This window comes from Camarhynchus parvulus, chromosome 2, assembly GCF_901933205.1.
Source record: "Camarhynchus parvulus chromosome 2, STF_HiC, whole genome shotgun sequence".
NCBI lineage: Eukaryota > Metazoa > Chordata > Aves > Passeriformes > Thraupidae > Camarhynchus > Camarhynchus parvulus.
In genome coordinates, this window is record NC_044572.1 from 138,160,637 (window position 1) to 138,178,715 (window position 18,079).

The window sequence follows — 18,079 nt, forward strand, 5'->3', positions numbered from 1 at the left end:
TCACTGGGCCAAGAGTGGTGCTGGGCCAAATGTGTCTGGAACTGTAATCAGTCCTATCACAACCACCTGGGCCTTTTAGACTGGAACCAGTAAGACTTTTGTAGCTTCTTCTACACCTTTGCAGTGACCATGAAAATCCAGTGCTGATCAATATTTACTTGGTTCACATATTAACTACTAGACCAGACAGAGAGTAGCAGAGACCCAAGCCCAAGATAAAGTGCAAAATCCAGATAGTCTGTCTTCGTAATTAGTTTCTATTTTAGAATCAAGAGTAAAACACCAGTCAAAAACTAAACTGAAAAATTTAATTGCTTTATAAAATAAGATTATGAAATTCTATATAAAAATCCAGCTTCTTAAATATGGTACATTCACTTCCTCACAGAATATTTAAATATTCAGGTCACTTGAGCTATATTTTCACGGTATTTGAGTTAAAATCATTGGATAAATTAAAACATCCTTACCAAAAGATACCACAACTTATACAAATAATACTAAGTAATAATACATTTTTAAATACAAAATGTAAAGAAATTAATAACTCTTAGGGCATGCTACAAAATTTTGCCAGAAAAATATATGGAATCATATTTGTTTAGCTAGAAAATATACAGTGTGCTTTCCAATTCTCTTCCTAAAATTCAGTCTCATATCCATTTAACTTAATAAATATGTACAACAAAAATGTTTATTCCTTGAAGGATATAAATAGCAAATACTGGAGTAGAGCCTGGTCTGGCATTCCTTTCTCATCTAGTGACTATAGTGGGACTTTTCAACTCTGAATGTGCAAAAATGCAGAATCAGGCCCTTAGTGTTACCATCAGGTTAATAGCTTTTAGAAAAGTGATTTTTATTAAAGAAAAAAAAAAAAAACCAGCAAAAAAAACGTTCAAAACCACTGCAGGAGACTTAGAACTATTCCAGTCAGGCATTTCTATAAATAGTAAATCAAAATGTAGTGAAATAATGTTCCAGTTTAATTACTGCTGGCAGTAATTAGGGAAAGAATAGTCAGTGGAGATAGAAACGTATCTTGAATTAGACACATCTTACTTTCACAGATTTAAGTTGGTTCCCTACCATTTCTAAAAAGAGTTTCTGGTATAATCTATACATTGTAAATCTGTGAAGAAACTTTATCACCTTCTTCAGGCTTTGGATGGTTCGTTTTGGAAAGTGGTACATTTTCAAGTGCTTCAGTCCATACATTAAACCTTTAATGGTGTCTTGGTCCCCATTCTTTATTCTCCACAGATTGAGAAGCTTCAGTACTTGCTCTGTGGGTTGACATAGTTTCATTGTGCGCTCAACATCTTCTTTTCCCACTTTCTTGCCTGGCAAGCTTGCCATCAGCATGTTGAGATGTTCAAAGGTGAGGTTCAGGTGGCCAACATGCTTTAAGACACTGTTTTCGCAAAGATCAATATCTGTAGAAAGCAAAAAAAGGAGAGCTAAGTACAGCACATTACAACTTTACTGTAGCCTGCAAAAAAGCTTCCAAATTCCAAGCTAAATTTGCTTTCCAAATTTCTTTGCTTCAAATAATTCTCTCATATTTGATTTTTTGGGCCCATCTATCCTGTAAAATGTTGTGTGTATGTGATAGGACTCCTAGTATTTGCTTCTAGTGAATGAAAATTATTTCATTCTCTTCAAAAATGCCTAGGCAAGCTTTGTTAAAATAGTAACTTTGAATTTTGAAGTACTCTAGACACTTCCTAGACTGACATAAGCATATATACTAAACAGCAGAGGGGTAAAAAAAACATTTCTGCAGCACTTTTCAAATCTATTCTGAGTGGACAAAATGCTATTTGAATGTGGTGGTTGTTGATGGTGGTTTACATGAAAAGAGTTGGCCTGACTACTGTAAAAACCTTGTTATTAATACTGCAGCCCTATTTCATCTTTGAAAAGTATCTTGGTAGATTCAGCACAAACAAAGTTGAATCAAATGAACAAATGAATCAGCATGACAAAGAGGTACCAGAAGGGAAAAAGAAGGGAAAGCCTCTCTATGTATTCATCCAGTCCAAAATATCAACCTCTACTTTATAGAAGACAAATTGCACTCTCAGCTGCAGGGAACCAGCTCCCTCTAACCTCAGTTGCTCAGATATTACAGTGGGAAACACTTTCCTCACTTGATCAAAATTCTTTGCATGTTGTGCAGTCTTAAAAGGGGACCTTGGTCAGGGCACAACACAGACTCCAAAGTAGGCAACAAGTCTGGGAAGAATTCAGTCCTTGACTGATCTGGAGAAGTGGAATTCTGTTCCTGCTTCCCTTTGACTTCCCTATGCTTACTGCATTGATATATCTCAGTGAAGGCCTGCAGGCTCTTCTCCAAGCACAACACATCCCCAGGGGGTATTTGATCCAAGCAATTTTTAAGCGCCATTCAGAAGGTTTTTTTATAATGCATATGCTATCACAATAAGATACCTTGGATAATCTTCTTGACCATATCCTGTTCTTTGTTTTGCTGCTTCCATAGTTTCAAAAGATGGAAGGTCTGCTCTTGAGGGCTGTGCCTTTGTTTAATCCTTTCAATATTTTCTGTGCTAACCTTTGTCCCAGGCAAGCTGTCTGCTAGTATGTTCAGCCAGTTAGGTGTGACATGAGTAGGAACAGCAAACCTGAACATAGCCTCCTCACATAGGGTTACATCTGAAATGAGAAAGAGAAGATGTCAGTTGTTCTGATCTCTTACCTTAACTGTCTCAGGAAATAAAACCAAAAAAACAAAACCAAAAAACAACAACAACCAAGCAGCAAGAATGATAAGAAAAAGTATTTAAAAAACAGACTAATTACTTGTCTTTGTAGTGCTGTTTCTCTTTGTGCTTGAGTTCTTTTTGGTCTGAGCTACAATAATTAAAATTCTGCTATGGCCATCACCATAGCAGGCAAAGAGCTAACAAACTAGGTATTTTTATCCCAGATTTTGGTAAATTAATTTTAACAATAACTAAAGGTATGTTTTCAGAGGAATCTTACTTAATATGATACACACCTATTCCACATTTTTGAGGTGTCGTATCTGTATTTTCCTGACAGATGTTGTCATGAACCTCATTTCCTTTCAAAGCTATTTTGAAACCCAGGGCACTACAGTTTGTGTGCTTAAGACAGGGTGCTTTGGAGGAGGTTTCATTTGAGAAAAATCCCTCTGGACATCTCTCACATACAGTGTCACTCTCCGGGGTACCTGTGGAAACAGGAAAACAATGCATCCAATTACATATAACCTCAACTGTGGGGAAAAAAATTTAAAAAGAAAACAGCAAAAAAATATTCCTCTCTAAACTGTCATGCTTCTGCATTTCATGTTTGTGATCTATTAAGGAATCACTTTGGAAGAAAAAGAGACAGAAGATGCCTTAGGAGAAGGATATTCCTGCTAATGTAATACAGTAAATAGTACTCCTAAATACGCTTATTACCAAGTTTAAAATCAGTGATTACTGATTAAATCGGTAATTTAGTAAAGTAATATCTTTAAAACCTTGAGTACTCAAGTCTATTCAGACATTACACTATGTCTGATCTTCATCCTTCAACTATACAAATATTCTGTAAAGTAAATAAGTGGGAAAAAATTTAACTCTGAAAATTCTGAATTTCACTCTGCAATAACTGCCCAGAACCTTACTTGAATGGGTTACTTCAGTTCTACATAAAAACACAATCCAACTCAATATCAGCTAATGACAACAATTTTGAAATTATTTTTGAATTCTTAACGTTTGAATAAAGCGTTATTAAAAGCAAAGAAAGCAGTGTCCAATATTAAAAAAATACTTAATAGACATGCATGTTCTGCTTGGTGATTTATAATTGCATAGTTTTACTTCAGAACTAAATATATGATACAACAAGAGAATCACAACATATGGTTCTGGCACATTTACAAAGAGTAAGAAAACAAATCCATGAAATCTGAAACTATGCAGTCTAACCACCAGTGGCAGGAAAGTAACAGCACCAATAACTGCTGTATACTCACTTCTAATTCATCCTTATTCATCCAACATTTAACAAGTGCCTGAAGTCTGGTATCTAATACTGCATTATTGAACCTGAGCTTAAGCATATGCTTAAAATTTTTTTGGAAAAAATTGGAAACTATATTTGAATAAGAAAATACCTCCATCTAGTGTATTTTTTAAGTATTTACATGTGGATGTTTATGTTCATGTTAGCTTTTTAGCAATCTTTTCTTTATATTGGGAAATCCTTAGAGAAAAAGAGTATGCATCTCGAGTTTTCAATCAGCTGTGAAATCAAGAAGAGTGCTTGCATACAACCATACAACAGCACTTCATCAGACAACGAGTGAAAACGAAGGAGTTTATAGTTGCCAGGGTCCCTGTATGTGCCAGCCCCCTCCCAAAGCCGGCGCTTTCTGCAGCCCCAGCATTGCCCCTGCGCAGCGTGCGCTGCGGGCAGCGCCTGCACCCACGGGCACCAATTAGCTGGCCTGAGACAGCTGCATTTCAGCAACTCCCCCTGCCACAGACAGGCTGCTGCTGTGCGCTGGCAGCAGGGAAGTGGAACAAAGGAGTGCTCCTGCAAATGGTGCATCGTTCTGCTCACAGCTTGCTGCATAATCTTTGCAGCACAAGGGAGGAATATACCGCGTTATCCATCAGTGTTCTCAGGACTGAGCATAAAGTCACCCTCCAGCTCTGCCAACTTCTTCGCTGCTTATTTCGCTGCTCTTGTTAAGGGCACGAATTGCCGCTGTCAGCCTGCCCTTCTGCCACTCCCTCCAACCCTCCTGGAATCCCCCATTCTTCCCAGGGAAACGGCAGCAGCCACGGGGGAGACAGAGCTGCCTCGCAGCAGGGCCGCTTTCCCAGCACAATGCTGCTATAAACCCTGCCTCATCCAGGGCCGGCCGTGGCAGAAAGGAACAAAGCCTTAATCTTCACTCACAAAAAGGGACTGCAAAGGAAGGGGATATCCCAGTGTCATCATGAGCAATGAGCACCAGGGAAACAGAATTCTAATGCTTTAAGCCTTAAATGAGGCACTGGACCACACCATCTCCCCGTGTGGGAGTGGAATCATATTTTTCTGCTCTTAGGTTTTATTTCACCTGAATGTGCATCATTACAAAGTTCAAGGCTATCATATGGCAAAAAAGCAGTAACACAGTTACTTACTTATTACTGATTACTTACAAATAAGCACTACATGCTTATTAAACTCTTAGTTGTTGCCTCACCTCAAAAAGTGGTATTGACACAGGAGGATGAATTTTTTTTTACAAATTCCTTTTTTGAGGTCTGCTTGGGTTTAGCTGGTTCAATCTGATGGTCTTTCGGAAACTAACTTTTCAAGATGTTACAAAATTCAACATTTTATCTTTAAAAGTTTGCTTCATTCTGATCTGAGGGATTGAAATTTGTTTGCCATATTTCACCGAGCTCAGAGGCATGCAGCAGGCTTGTTGCTCAGACAATTTATCCTTTCACCTCCTAAAGTCTTTCTGAGTATTTTGTTTCTGGTCCCTTTTGACTTGCTGCTGAGATACAGTGGAACCTCATTAACCCAAGCCCCTGGGTATCATAGTTTAGGTTAATGAAGGTTTACAATATGGAAATGTGGTAACTGCCAGGTGGAAATGCTTAACAGTGGAAGGGCATCAGGGTAAAGCTTCATCAACCAATTACTCACGAACTAGTGAGCAGCTACAGCAGCGACATTTCTCCTTCTGCCAAAGCTGCTCTCCAGTGAGAGGTTCATAACCCAGAAAAAGACTCCCAGCCTGTCATTCAGCTCAGCACTAAAATGCACAGGCCAGCCCTAGTGTTTCTCACTGCAGGTACATCATGCCTAGGGAAATCATTCTGCCTGCAGGTGTCTGAGACACTTTGATTTTCTGCATTTCCTTCCTCAGTGCTCTTCTCCAGGCAGTTATCAACCTCTGGTACAATGACAGTTTACAATTCTTTCAGGTTGTGTCAAATACTGGAGCTAAACTGGGCCACAGCATTTGCCAAACAATAAATGATGTATTTGGTTTTGAGGGAAGAACAAATTATTGGTTTAACAATTTATGTTGTCTTAAATGAAGAATACACTCCACTGAAAAGTGCTGCTTTGCTCTATATTCCCACCAGACTTTCAGCACTGTGCCAGCTTGCTTGACAAAGAAATGGTTGTTTGCTTGATAATAGTAACAGTTTCCCTAAGAAAGGAAAATTCCACTTAGGATGCTGATAATTAATTATTACCACATATTGCAGTGACACTAGAGCTATATTAATGTTGTTATAATTATATACTTGGTGTCAAACATGTAGTGCTCCTGGTGTTTGTCAAGATATACGGTTGCTTGAAACAGCAGATTTCAAAATGAAAACCATTATTATTTATCACACACACAAATACTACATTCCAGATAATGTTCCTTTAAAAGAGGCAATCCATCATGTTTCTCATTAGAGCGCAATTTGCTACATTTGCTACTGCCATTAAGTTATATATTACAGCAGGAGCAGGGTATTCCACTGAGAAACCTTCCTTTGGCTACAGTCCAAATGATGCAGATTAGAAGAAGTTCAAGTGGCTTTACAATTTACTGTCCTGCAATTTCATCTGGACAAGCCTCTTTCCTAATCTCCTAACTGCCACCAGTCGTGGACGCGCTGCAGAGCTCCGATTACGCCTGTGCCTATGGAGGAGCGGGACCCACCTGCCTGGGCAACCCCGGAGCCGGGCGGACACTCCGTGTGCCTCAAGCAGAACTCGAGCTCCAGGTACCTGCCCGGGACGCACTCGCAGACGCGGTTCTGCGTGCTGGAGCACTCCTGCCTGACGAGCTGCAGCTCCTTGCACACGGTGCTGCAGTACTGGCACTCCTCGTTGCTGTTCCACTCGTCGGCGTAGTACTGAGCCGGGCACGGAGCGCACTGCGTCGGGCTGCTGGCGCTGCAGTGCCGCTTCACGTAGCTCCCCGGAGGACACTGGTCACACAGCAGCTGGCGAGATGTCCCTGGGTCGTAATGGAGGTACTTGGGGGGAGAGTCATCCTGGAAGGTCCACTTGACAGAAATGTCCAAGAGCTAGCAACAGGAAAATAAAACATCGCTTCCTTTTAGTTCTGGGGAGTACCATGATCACAAGGAAACCTGCACTTCAATGAGTTTATGAGTCTACTCATGTCACTCATTTTCAAACAAATATTTGCATTAGAAATTTCTGAGATACCAGCAAGCTTCCAGACTCTCCCATGTCTACCTTAGAATGGGAAAGTTTTAGGATCTTATCTAGCAAATCTTCCCGACCTAAGTGGTTCCTTCCATAGATGTAGATACTATTCTCTGATTTCCACCATCTTAATATCGCTGGGTAATGACATTTTACTGCCTGGCACCAGAGAATTTGTCCAATGCACAGCAAAGGTGGGGATTATACACCTTTGTGTTCTTAAGTAGAAATTGTGCCTGATCATATGAATATGACCAGTGTAGTGCGCCATGACCATAGATACCTTTAAAGGTGATTCCTTACACTATTTCTCTTACACTATTTTTTACAGAAATTAATGGCTAGAACAATAGAGGTTACTTTTTAATGCCTTCCATTCAATTTTGCACTAATATACAGCAGCTTTTGGGATGTAATGTGGCAACTACATCAAAGGAGAAGACACGGCTTGAGACAAAGGTAAAGAATTATGTGGGGTATGAAGAGCACATTAAGGACTCAATTGCATGAGCTGGAAGAGACCAGGCCAATGCTTTCATTTCCTACCTAAAATCACAGGCTCACAGCTGTTGTGGAAAGCTGGTTCAGTACCAGCACATGCCATGACAGCTAGACTCCTCCTGCTTCCTACAACAGTCAGCTTTGCTGGTGTGACTGGGGACCTGGTGAGCTGAGACAGCCTGCCTTGCTGCAGAGACAACCTCCATATCACTTTGTTTTGGTCTTATAATTGAAAATTTGGTTCTGTGATTCTGTCAGTCTACCACAAAAATAACTCTTGAGAACCACCCTGATCCCCACAGGGTCTGCCAGCAGCTCACTCTCCTCACTGATAACCCAGCTCTGTCCCAGCACTGCATGCATGGCTGCATGTGCCACTGCTCTTCCAAAACTTGTACATTATTTTATAAAGTGCATCGGACTTAAGATATTTTTCAGTGTATCCAATAAAATTATAGATCTGAATTGTCTTTATTGCTAATTTGATCCTTGCCAGCTAGCTCAGAGTTGCCAATTCAATCTCAAAAATGTATTTCCTCTTTTCCAAATGTCCCCAGAGTATAAGTGGAATTAACTTTTTTTTAAAGTCTGTATTTTCTTGAGATGCTTCATTTAAGGGTCTCACTTCTGCCACATCATGGCACTTCTAAAGCCATAGTATTTTCAGCTTTGGAAATGACAATTTAAAACTTCATCTGCATTAACACAATTCACAGTAAACAACAAGTGATATGAGATGCTTAACTTAAGAACTCTTATTGCTTAAGCAAGTACTCTTAAATGCATTCTCCTGTTGCACATCTATGAATCCACTTTTCATACAGCTATACTTGGGCTGAGGAATGAAACGCAGATAGTATGGATATTTCCCTACAGCCTCTTGCAGCTACCCTTGACTAATAATACCCCTGACTGATAACTTATCAGATTTCTAGAGGTGGAGATCTCACTTTTCTTGTGGTCTCAATGCACAATACCTTTCACTGTGAGAAATTCCTTATTAGTCTTTGAAGTTTGATGAACAACTTCATTTTCCTTAAATGACTGAATCTGTTTTATGTGATCTATTTAACGAAGAGGGTGCAGCACATTTTTTAATAGTGAGTCGTTTTGAGGCAAAATGCCCCCACCCTTGGTAAATCTACAGCTATGACTCTAGTAAAAAGGAAGTCCTGGTAATCTCATTAATTGTTGACGTGAACAGCGGAGTTTTCTTCTATGTTTTTAGTTCAGTAATAGATAATACAGCATCCCAGAGTCCAAGACTTGCATGGACACAAACATTCCCTTCACAGAACATATCTGACAACAACATGTGGCACAGGCACTACAAAGATAAGCATCAACCCACACTTCACACAGATATCTGTGGAAACCCAAGACAATTCCCAACAGAGGTGAAAATCTGACACTGTGAAAATTATTAGGGACAGCAACCAGTCATATAGGCAGCAGTCCTTTTGCAGAAACATCAGTATTCCTGCTCTGCAGTGCACAGCTCCCCACAAATCCAGAGCTGTCCCTGCAGTAGAATCTGCTCCTCTGGGTTGTGCCTCTGCCCGTGGTGACACATTTTCACATAATAAACAGCTAGGTGAATCATTTCATAACTGTTAACTCTACTCTGCAACATGTAGGAGCAAGAATAACAAAATTTTATCTATTTTCCTTACTCAACTATTTACATGGGAAACCATGTATGAGGCAAATAAAGAGTTTTGCTGCAGGGGATGATTCAGCATTAAAATTAATTAGAACTCAATAATCAGGGTATGAAAGCATAGGAATTTGTAGGGAAAATTGAGGCATCTGCTCCCTGAAGAACCTACGGCTGTGGGAAACAAGCCAATAAAAATTGAAAACATTTCAACACAATTTGAGAGGAATTGACTTTAAAAATTGAGCAAAACAATACTTGAACCATATATGTGTGAGACATACTGAGTTTTGTCCTTGGAAGAACCAATAACTATAAACTGATAGTGGCAACTAGAATATTATTAATCTAAATGAGCATAACCAAACCCCATAATAATAGGATAAATAAATTAGCATCACTAAAAGAACAATCAGTCTTCCCATTTGATTTTTTTCTTTTTGCTTTTAAGAGAAAAGCACATCACACTTGTTTTCCCTTTTTTTCCCAGAAACACATTACGTAGCTGCAGTAATGCATTGATCAGTGGCTGAGCCACATGTATGCGGGAGCCAACTATTTTATTTAGTAAAATATTATGACAAAAAGATCCTTCAGTCAAACTAAAGATATGCAATGAGTATCTCATAATTTTTCCAGAGCATTTTGTACATAATTTTCAACATACAGCAAGATCACCATTACTACTGTTTGACTACTATGAGCCTATTGGCACAGGGAGCTGTGCAACTCACTGCCATAGGAGACTGCAAACAGTCAAGTACAAGATGACACCTGACATAGTAATGAATGAAAATAATAAAGGACTATTAAACATAAACATCACCTTTTGATCAAGAAATCCCAAATAAAAAATTGAATTCACAAAAATAGTGATATTTCTTCCATCTCTTCTATGCATCAGGTATCAACCACAGCCATATACAGCATATGTGTCTTTTTAGGGCATTTTTTCTGGACTTTTTTTTAGACCAAATATAGCCATCAGTATGTTGCTAAGTACATTTCTAGACCTCAATCCCCAATACCACACTTCATAAGACTACTGTAGGTTACTTGATAATACTTAAGAAAAAGATCTGCAATATTGTTTTCTATGCAGTCCAAACACGCATAGCACAACTGAGTATTCTGAATATTGATATGCAACCTGCAAATCAGAAGTTATCTTTATACCTACATCAAGTGCCAAAGTAAAGTCAATCTATTTTTCAGATGTTTTGCAAGAGTTCAGTAGTAATGGTGGAAGATAATGAAATATAATTTTCACTATTTTTACTGCAGCAACTTGGCACAAACAGAATGAAAAGACTTTTGCCCCTCATTTCACAGAATAAGCTGGAGGGGAACATCACGAAATTGTTCTTTCTCCTGGGCTAACACACACTGAGTTTGTGCTTACATTCGGAATTTGCATCACCTGTTACAGCAGATTTTCAGAGCAAAACAGATGGTGCTGAGCACCTGACATCCACATTATGTATTATTCTGAGGGGATATTTTGGACTAACTTCAATCTGCTCTCATGGACAAACATGCATTAGTGGTTACAGTGCATCTGGTGTCTCTGGGGCCCATCTCTAGATTTGCTTTCATCAGTTCAGTTTACTTTGGTAAATCCACTTTGTGTACTCCAGGGCTGGTCTGATATGGAAACTAAAATACAGTAAATAAAGATGATCAGGAGAGGCCCTTCAATAGCATGTTCCTAAGACAAATTAAATGGCATTTAAATGCATTTTATGTCCTTCCTCACATTTCCTCTCCTAAACTATGCTATGACCAACTTGATAGCAGTTTCTTAGCTACGTAAATCTCTGATTGATCTGAATGTCCATATTGAAATGCAGTCTATATACTAAGCACCTGAATGTCTTCTATTCACTAAGCACTATTTGAGCACAGGAAAGTGCCATGATCTGAACTTACTAGTTCTGAACAGTGGTCTCCCCAAAAGCTTCACAGAAAGCAAGATTTCCTCCATAAACATGCCTGGCCTGTTTTGCTCTTGCTGGAAAAGGTGTCATGTGCTAATTTGAAAGAAGGAAGAAATTACAAGTCCAGCTTCAGTCTACTGGAATCAGAAGTAGGGACAATGTTCACCCTATAACCCTTCTGAAACCAAAGCTGGCATCCATCAGTGATGCACACAACCAAATTAATGGATTTATAATTCAGAAGATTGTGTAAAATTCTGTTCGTCCTTGTTTAGGAAAGGATAATTCACCGGGAAGCAGTACAGAGGAGGTTTCAAAGGAAATTGAGAGCTTCTTCTTGGAGAGGATCTGGACTTTTTCAATAGCTTGGCAAGTCACAAGAGAAGCTATGGATTCAGTACAGATAGACAGTGAACTCAGAGAGAAGAACTTCCTCTATTAAAGGATAATACTGGCAAATGAAAAGGAGATTCTCTTGTCAGAGGAAGATTGGGAACAGCCTTTCACTGAGAAGCAGGTGTAAGAAACACATGTGTCTTAAATATAGCTCTCAATGCCTTTCTGAAAGGAAATACAACATTTAGTTTCCTGGAAAAGATGGCAAAGAGACTGAAGAGATCCAGGCAGTTTCTTTCAGCTTTAAACCCTCAGCCAATTCTTTATATGCCAGCACTAAGGGAAGAAAATAATGCTCAGTATCTTTTTCATCTTGACAAATTAATTGCTACTGTGATTCATTTGTAAACAGTTTTCCTAAGGTTAGTAAAATGCAAAGCTCAATTTTATAAAAAACCCCTAAAGGTTAGGGTTTTTTTTTGTTCTATGAGTATGAAATTCTATCAATAACAAAATTGTTACAGCAAAAAAAAAAAAAAAAAACAAAAAAAAAAAAAAAAAACCAAAAAAAAACCCAAACTAGAACAAAACCTATATAATTAACTACATCTAACAACATATAGGCTCACTGCTAAAAAGACTGAAGAACTCAATGTTCCTCCATGTTCCTCCATGTCCCTGGGGGAAATCCTGGGCACCTCTCAGGATGGCTGTCTCAGTGTGACAAATTGGGATGAACTGTAAATACTGAAATATAAGTCTAGTGTAAGTCAGTGTGATGCAAGCAAATGCTGAGAACTTATTCAAGATGAATTACTCAAGGTTAGACAGCAGTTCTTTCATTGTGTCACTCAGCACATTAGGCCTGAAGCTATATTTCTCCATACCATCCTTATGTCAGCATACACATAAAAGGCCTGTGCAGTCCATTTGTTTAATTCCTTAGAAGATGCTTTTGAAAGAGAAATAATGTGATTGTAAAATTTCATTTTAGATCTTGGGCAAAAAAAAATACACACCCTTTTCTTTCATCTTTAAATGTAAGGCAAAGAGCTGCTTGATTTCTCTTGTTGAATTAAAATGAACTAGAAGACAAAGCACATGAAGTAAAAATCCTTCAAGCATCATCCCTTTAAATCAGTGCTTTGTGGCAGAAAAGAGAGTGGCTTTTCAGCATATGAAAATATTATTATATAGCTTGGCTTTGTGGTTTTGGGTTGTAGACCAAAGGAGAATGTTTAATTTGCTGAGAAAGATAAATCTGTTTCTGTTTTGCATTCCACAAGTATTCCAAAGCATATTTTCTTGTGTGATAAATAATCATTCAAGACATCTGTCAGATTGCTCCCAGTGTTTGCATTGGGTTCAAAGTAAAACCTCACAACTCTCCTACTTTGCCTTCTATACAAAATATTTGGACAAAGCAAAGGCAGGAGGCTTTCACATATCCTCAACCCTTAGGCAAAATTCCTCACTGAAATCATGCACAGGCCCAGAGAAATCCCACTGGCAAAATATAGCACTGGATGATATTATCAAGGTCCTCTTCCATCAATAGCTTGTATCTCAGATCCAGTATGTGCCAATGCCATGCTGGATCAGATCCACATCCACCTATTGAAAATCACCATTGTACAATACTTGCCATCCTGGCAGAAATTACTCCCATCTAGCTCTCATCCACCTTATCTTGCTGCTGTGGAGGCCCATGCAATCACCAGATTTAACCTCTTTGGGCCAGCAGCTCTGCAGCACTGCTGACCTGTGAGTGCTGCAGGCTCACGAGAGCACTGCCCAGGCAAAGGACCTTTCTGGAGACCACAGCCAAGTGCCAGGTACACAATGAAATCTGACATGAGGTCATCTTCACTGGTTGGAGTTCAGCTATAAAGTTCTTCTACCATTTTACCAACTGCTTCATTGTAATCCACTCACTTCGGACATAACAGAACCTATTTTTGTTTGGAAGACACGTTATGAAGAGGAGGCTCCTCTTTTACATTAAGGAGTTCAACTGGTGACTCTACTGAGTGACCCATATTCAAAACTGAGGCTATGAAACACTGTGTTCATTTCTCTGCCAGTAAAGGAATATGTCAAAAAGTCAAGTCTTGTAGAGACTTTTTGTGGCACCATTAGCTGTCTTTCACAGAGCAATTTAGGGGTCTAAACTACTGTTTCATTTTCTGTGGTATGAAAATGAAATTCAGATGAAGAGCAGTTTTACATCTTATCAGAAGTGCTAAATTGAAAGTCTTCATTTATATGACTTACATTTGCCTTGAAACCTGGAGAGGAACAAAGCAGGGAAAACTAACCAGATAACTCTCCAAAATATTTGTCTTACATTTTGGAATGTTATTCACCAGAGTGACAGCAAGATTTAGAGCTAACCCAAACTTGGGGTGTTCCCACTGTAACTACAGTCTGCCTTTGCACTGACAGAATTACTAACAGCTGACTGCTAGATAGAGGATGTATGTCCAGTACCATGTGCAAACAGGTGTTTTTACAGAAGGAACAAAATTAAGTTTTCCATGAGATTTGAACAGTGGGTGTTACTTCAATTGTGACAATATCTTTTAAAAATTCTTCTGGTGACCTTAGTGTTTTATTTTTAACCAAGACACATACAGACATGCAGACAGAAAGAAAGTCAGACAGAAAGATAACTCCTACCCTCACAGGCTGCAAAGCCACTGCTGCCTACACACAGCAAACCCAACAGGCAGGCCAGAAAAAGAATGTCACATGTGCCCAGAGATCCAAAATAGAGAAAGGTCAAGTATAAGGGTCAAGATAGTTATGTGACAAGTAATGAGATTCAGCTCTGGGGAATTTCTTTCCATTCAGTCCAATTTCATAATGTTTGTAAGCAGCTTTAGTGTTCCAAGCAAACAGCACAAACACGAGTGCACCCCCACATCAGGTATAACCTTTCTGAAACCTTAGCAAAGAGGCCAAGGCTGAAAGTACATCATGCCCCAGATACAATGTCTCCAAACTAGGTTGGGAGGTAGGTGAGCCAGACACACAGAACTTTTATCTATAGTTGTACCTCCTAAAAGGGTTGTTTCACCTCCTAAAAACAGATACTAAAGCTACTTTTCTGAGCTCTAGCACATCTGGCAGTACTTAAACTTCACCAATTTTGCTTAAATTTCACAATAATTTAAAATAAATGGAATAATAACAACAACAACAATAATAATGCAGTTGAATGATGATCTCTTTGCTATGCACTGCCACTGATGTATTTCAGCTCCAAGACTCATCTGCCAGAGAATTATGCTGAACGTCACCAAATGCTATTACTTTGTGGGAGAACATGAACAGGCACATTGCATTTAATCAAAATCAAAATCCTGATGTGATTATTTTATGACAGCCACAGATAAGAAACCAGGTTGATAACCAGATATTGCTGAAATTCCCAGATTAACTTCCTGTGATTTCATATTGACAAAGCAGGCACAACATCAGACATGGGATGAAAAAGTTGTCCTGCATTTCAATCTGCCGACCACAAGCCTGACAAATTTTACTTCCCGTGCACCATTAATTACTTTGGGTTTCCTTCTCAAAAAGCTCTTTCAGAAAGTTGTACAGAGAGTAATAAACACGCATTACTCATCAAATCCTGGAAATCTCGTTGCATTTATAAAAAGCTTTCAGAATAAACGGATCTCAGTTCTAATGCTCTGCCACAACATTAATGCTGTTGTGCCCACCAAAACAACCCAGAAGCAAGTTACTGTGCTGGCAATAGCCTGCTCTGAATATTATTTTTTAATGTTTTTCTTTGAAAGTTTCCTTATGCAAAAGATGAAAAGCCTCCAAATAGATGTTACACAGGATCTGTCTGTAGGCAGGTTTTAATTAAACTGAACTCATATACTATTCCATATGACTAAATGGATTAAATAACATTTTGAAAGATTTACTGCACTGCTAACATCTCTAATTTTGCATCTGGAAGTATCTTACTAAATCACCAAGTAAACAAAAACTTATTAAAGCAGGGGCTTATACCAGATTTAATAACCCAACTTCTTCTGTAATAGCTACTGACACAGCTACTAATTCATCACCTTCTTGCATATGAAGCTGAATTTTCTAAGCCAAGACAAGAACCACACATTTGTGGGGTTTTTTTGTGGTGTTCACAGTGGTTTTCCTGGGTGAGAAAGCCAACCCAGTACCTGAGAGTGCCACTGCAGCAGAGATTAGAGGCAGGCAGGGATGGAGCTTTTGTAAATCACAAACAAACATTGTAGCCTACAGTTTCTAAATTCATTACTCGATAGAGGTTTTTGGTTCTGACCAGTCTGATGAGGCCTTAAAAAGGAGGGAGAAAGTCAGGGCTAAAAAAAAGGCAAAATAAAAGCAAATCATGCCACTACCTTGAGAATGGGATGAAAATCCCTGCTGTCTCCCTGGAGCTGAACGTGTCCATCACATTCCAAACTCACCAGGAAAGTTTGGAGAGATGAAACAAAAAGGGTTTACCAAGAAAACGGAGAGAGACAAAGCAACCCACAAACAAACAATCCCCCCAAACCCCCAAATCCAAAACAAAAGCCCAGAAGAAAAGCCGTGTGTCTCTCCAGCCTGGTGTCTGAAGCTGCAATGCATCCTAGAGCCCATCTACCTCTGCGAAGGGACTCACCACAAGCGTGCAGCACAGGAACTTGTTCATTGTGGTCGGTGGAAGAAACCTCAGCGCGCTGGGAATCAGGCAGAGAGTCAGCGCCAGGCTCCAGCAGCTGCTCACATTCCCAACATTAAAGACACGATATATATATAGTCCCGGTGTAACAGGAAGCCTGGGCTCAGCTTTGATCACACATTCCCTGCCATGACCAAACTTTTCTCTCGCGCACTCCCCCTCACCGCCCCCCCCACCTCCCTCTTTTTTTTTTTTTTTTTTTTTTTTTTTTTTTTAAGGAACCTGTAAAACTTGGTGACTTAATGGAACCCTTTGAGCGCCGTAACCACAGACTGGAAAATGCAGGAGGGAGTGTCGGGGGCTGGCCAGGGGAGGGTTTAATTGCTCCCTGTCTGGCTGGCTGGCTGTGCCGCCCTGTGCTGCTGCGGGGCCGGAGGGGAGGCTGCGCTGCCTTGGCTCGGCTCCCCGGGGGCTCCCAGCAGCGGGGCACGCTGGAAGCGAAGGCCAGGGCGGGGAAGCTGAGGAGAAGGAGGGTCCGCGCTCTTTCCCTTCCCTGCTGAGGCAGGAATGCGAGGGACGGCGCCCGCCTCTCTCCGAGGCGCCGCCGGCCTGCACCGGCCCGAGGGGCTTGGCTCGGGAGAGGCCCGGGCGAGCGGCGACACGGGGCCCTTGCTGTGATTTATCAGCGACAGTCGTGCCTTCAGCATGCTCCTGCCCCAGGAGAAGTCCCATTCAGGGCACTATTGTTCCTTCTCCCCAGTTTAGGTTAGAGAAGGGCTTTTCTCTGAAGCCATAAGGATCAAACCCTGCTGTTCGTGCTTCCCGGGATTGCTCCGAGGGCTCCATGGAAGCCCCGGGGAACCTGTGTGTGCCAGATGTGGAGCAGATGAAGGTGGAGAGAAAGGATTTATTTTCCCAACCTGCAGATAGCTATAAAGGATTATGGGAGCCTGTGTGATCCTGGGGAAGAAGCCAAACCTGTTGTGCCTCCAGATTTCACAGATGGTTTTTTCCTCCCTTTTCACAGGCCAGACCAAAACCTCAGCTCTGGATATGCCAGCTCTTGAGCATTTGAAACTGGGGCCCCTGTTGGTGCTGCGCTGTTCAGTTTCTCCCCTTTGAGTCACAAGGCTGAGCAGGATTGGCAAGATTTAGGTGGAAAAAGCCTGCATATTGTTTCATAAAAATTCAGCTATACTGTCTGGAAACCATCATCTTCAAGGACAGCCTCACACATGCCTCCTTACAAATCTGTAGCCATTTGAATGTGCATCAAGCATAACCTAAGATTTAAACAGATTCTGGTTACACTTGTCAGGATGATAAAAATTCAAGACACTTGAATTAGTGATAAGTTCTCTGTGAGAAGTGGTGTGAAAACTGGCACAGAAAGCCGACCACCTGAGGGAGCATTGCTGGTATTTGATGGGTAGTAGTCACCACTTGATTAGTATTGTATCTAGAATGGGTGATGCAAATGTTCCTGTAATCTTTTCACAACTTTTTAGTACTTTAGCATTTATTCTTAAATATATTTATGAATGTATCACCCAGGTAAAAGCACAGTAGTGCCAATAGATGAATTTTACCTGTACATTCCCACATTTTCATTGTGGGGCATTGGGAAGGATTGTTCCTGACACAGACATCTTTGAGCATGTTAGGATAGCTTTGTGTGAGTATGGTATTCTCCAAGCAGGGACCAACTTCAAGTGTCAACCATAATGCTACAGCAGCTCCATCAGCAGA

At 40.2% G+C, this 18,079-nt stretch overlaps 1 protein-coding gene across 1 annotated transcript; it reads right to left on the reverse strand.

Annotated features, from left to right (window-relative positions):
• Positions 1–292: 292 nt before the first annotated feature.
• TNFRSF11B (TNF receptor superfamily member 11b) lies at positions 293–16,542 on the reverse strand. The gene is made up of 5 exons (XM_030944026.1): positions 16,331–16,542; positions 6,716–7,085; positions 3,026–3,220; positions 2,455–2,679; positions 293–1,436 (listed from the first exon to the last, which is right to left on the reverse strand). Exons 1-5 carry the CDS (start codon positions 16,358–16,360, stop codon positions 1,048–1,050), a joined length of 1,209 nt encoding a protein of 402 aa, XP_030799886.1. The 5' UTR covers positions 16,361–16,542; the 3' UTR covers positions 293–1,047.
• Positions 16,543–18,079: the final 1,537 nt, after the last annotated feature.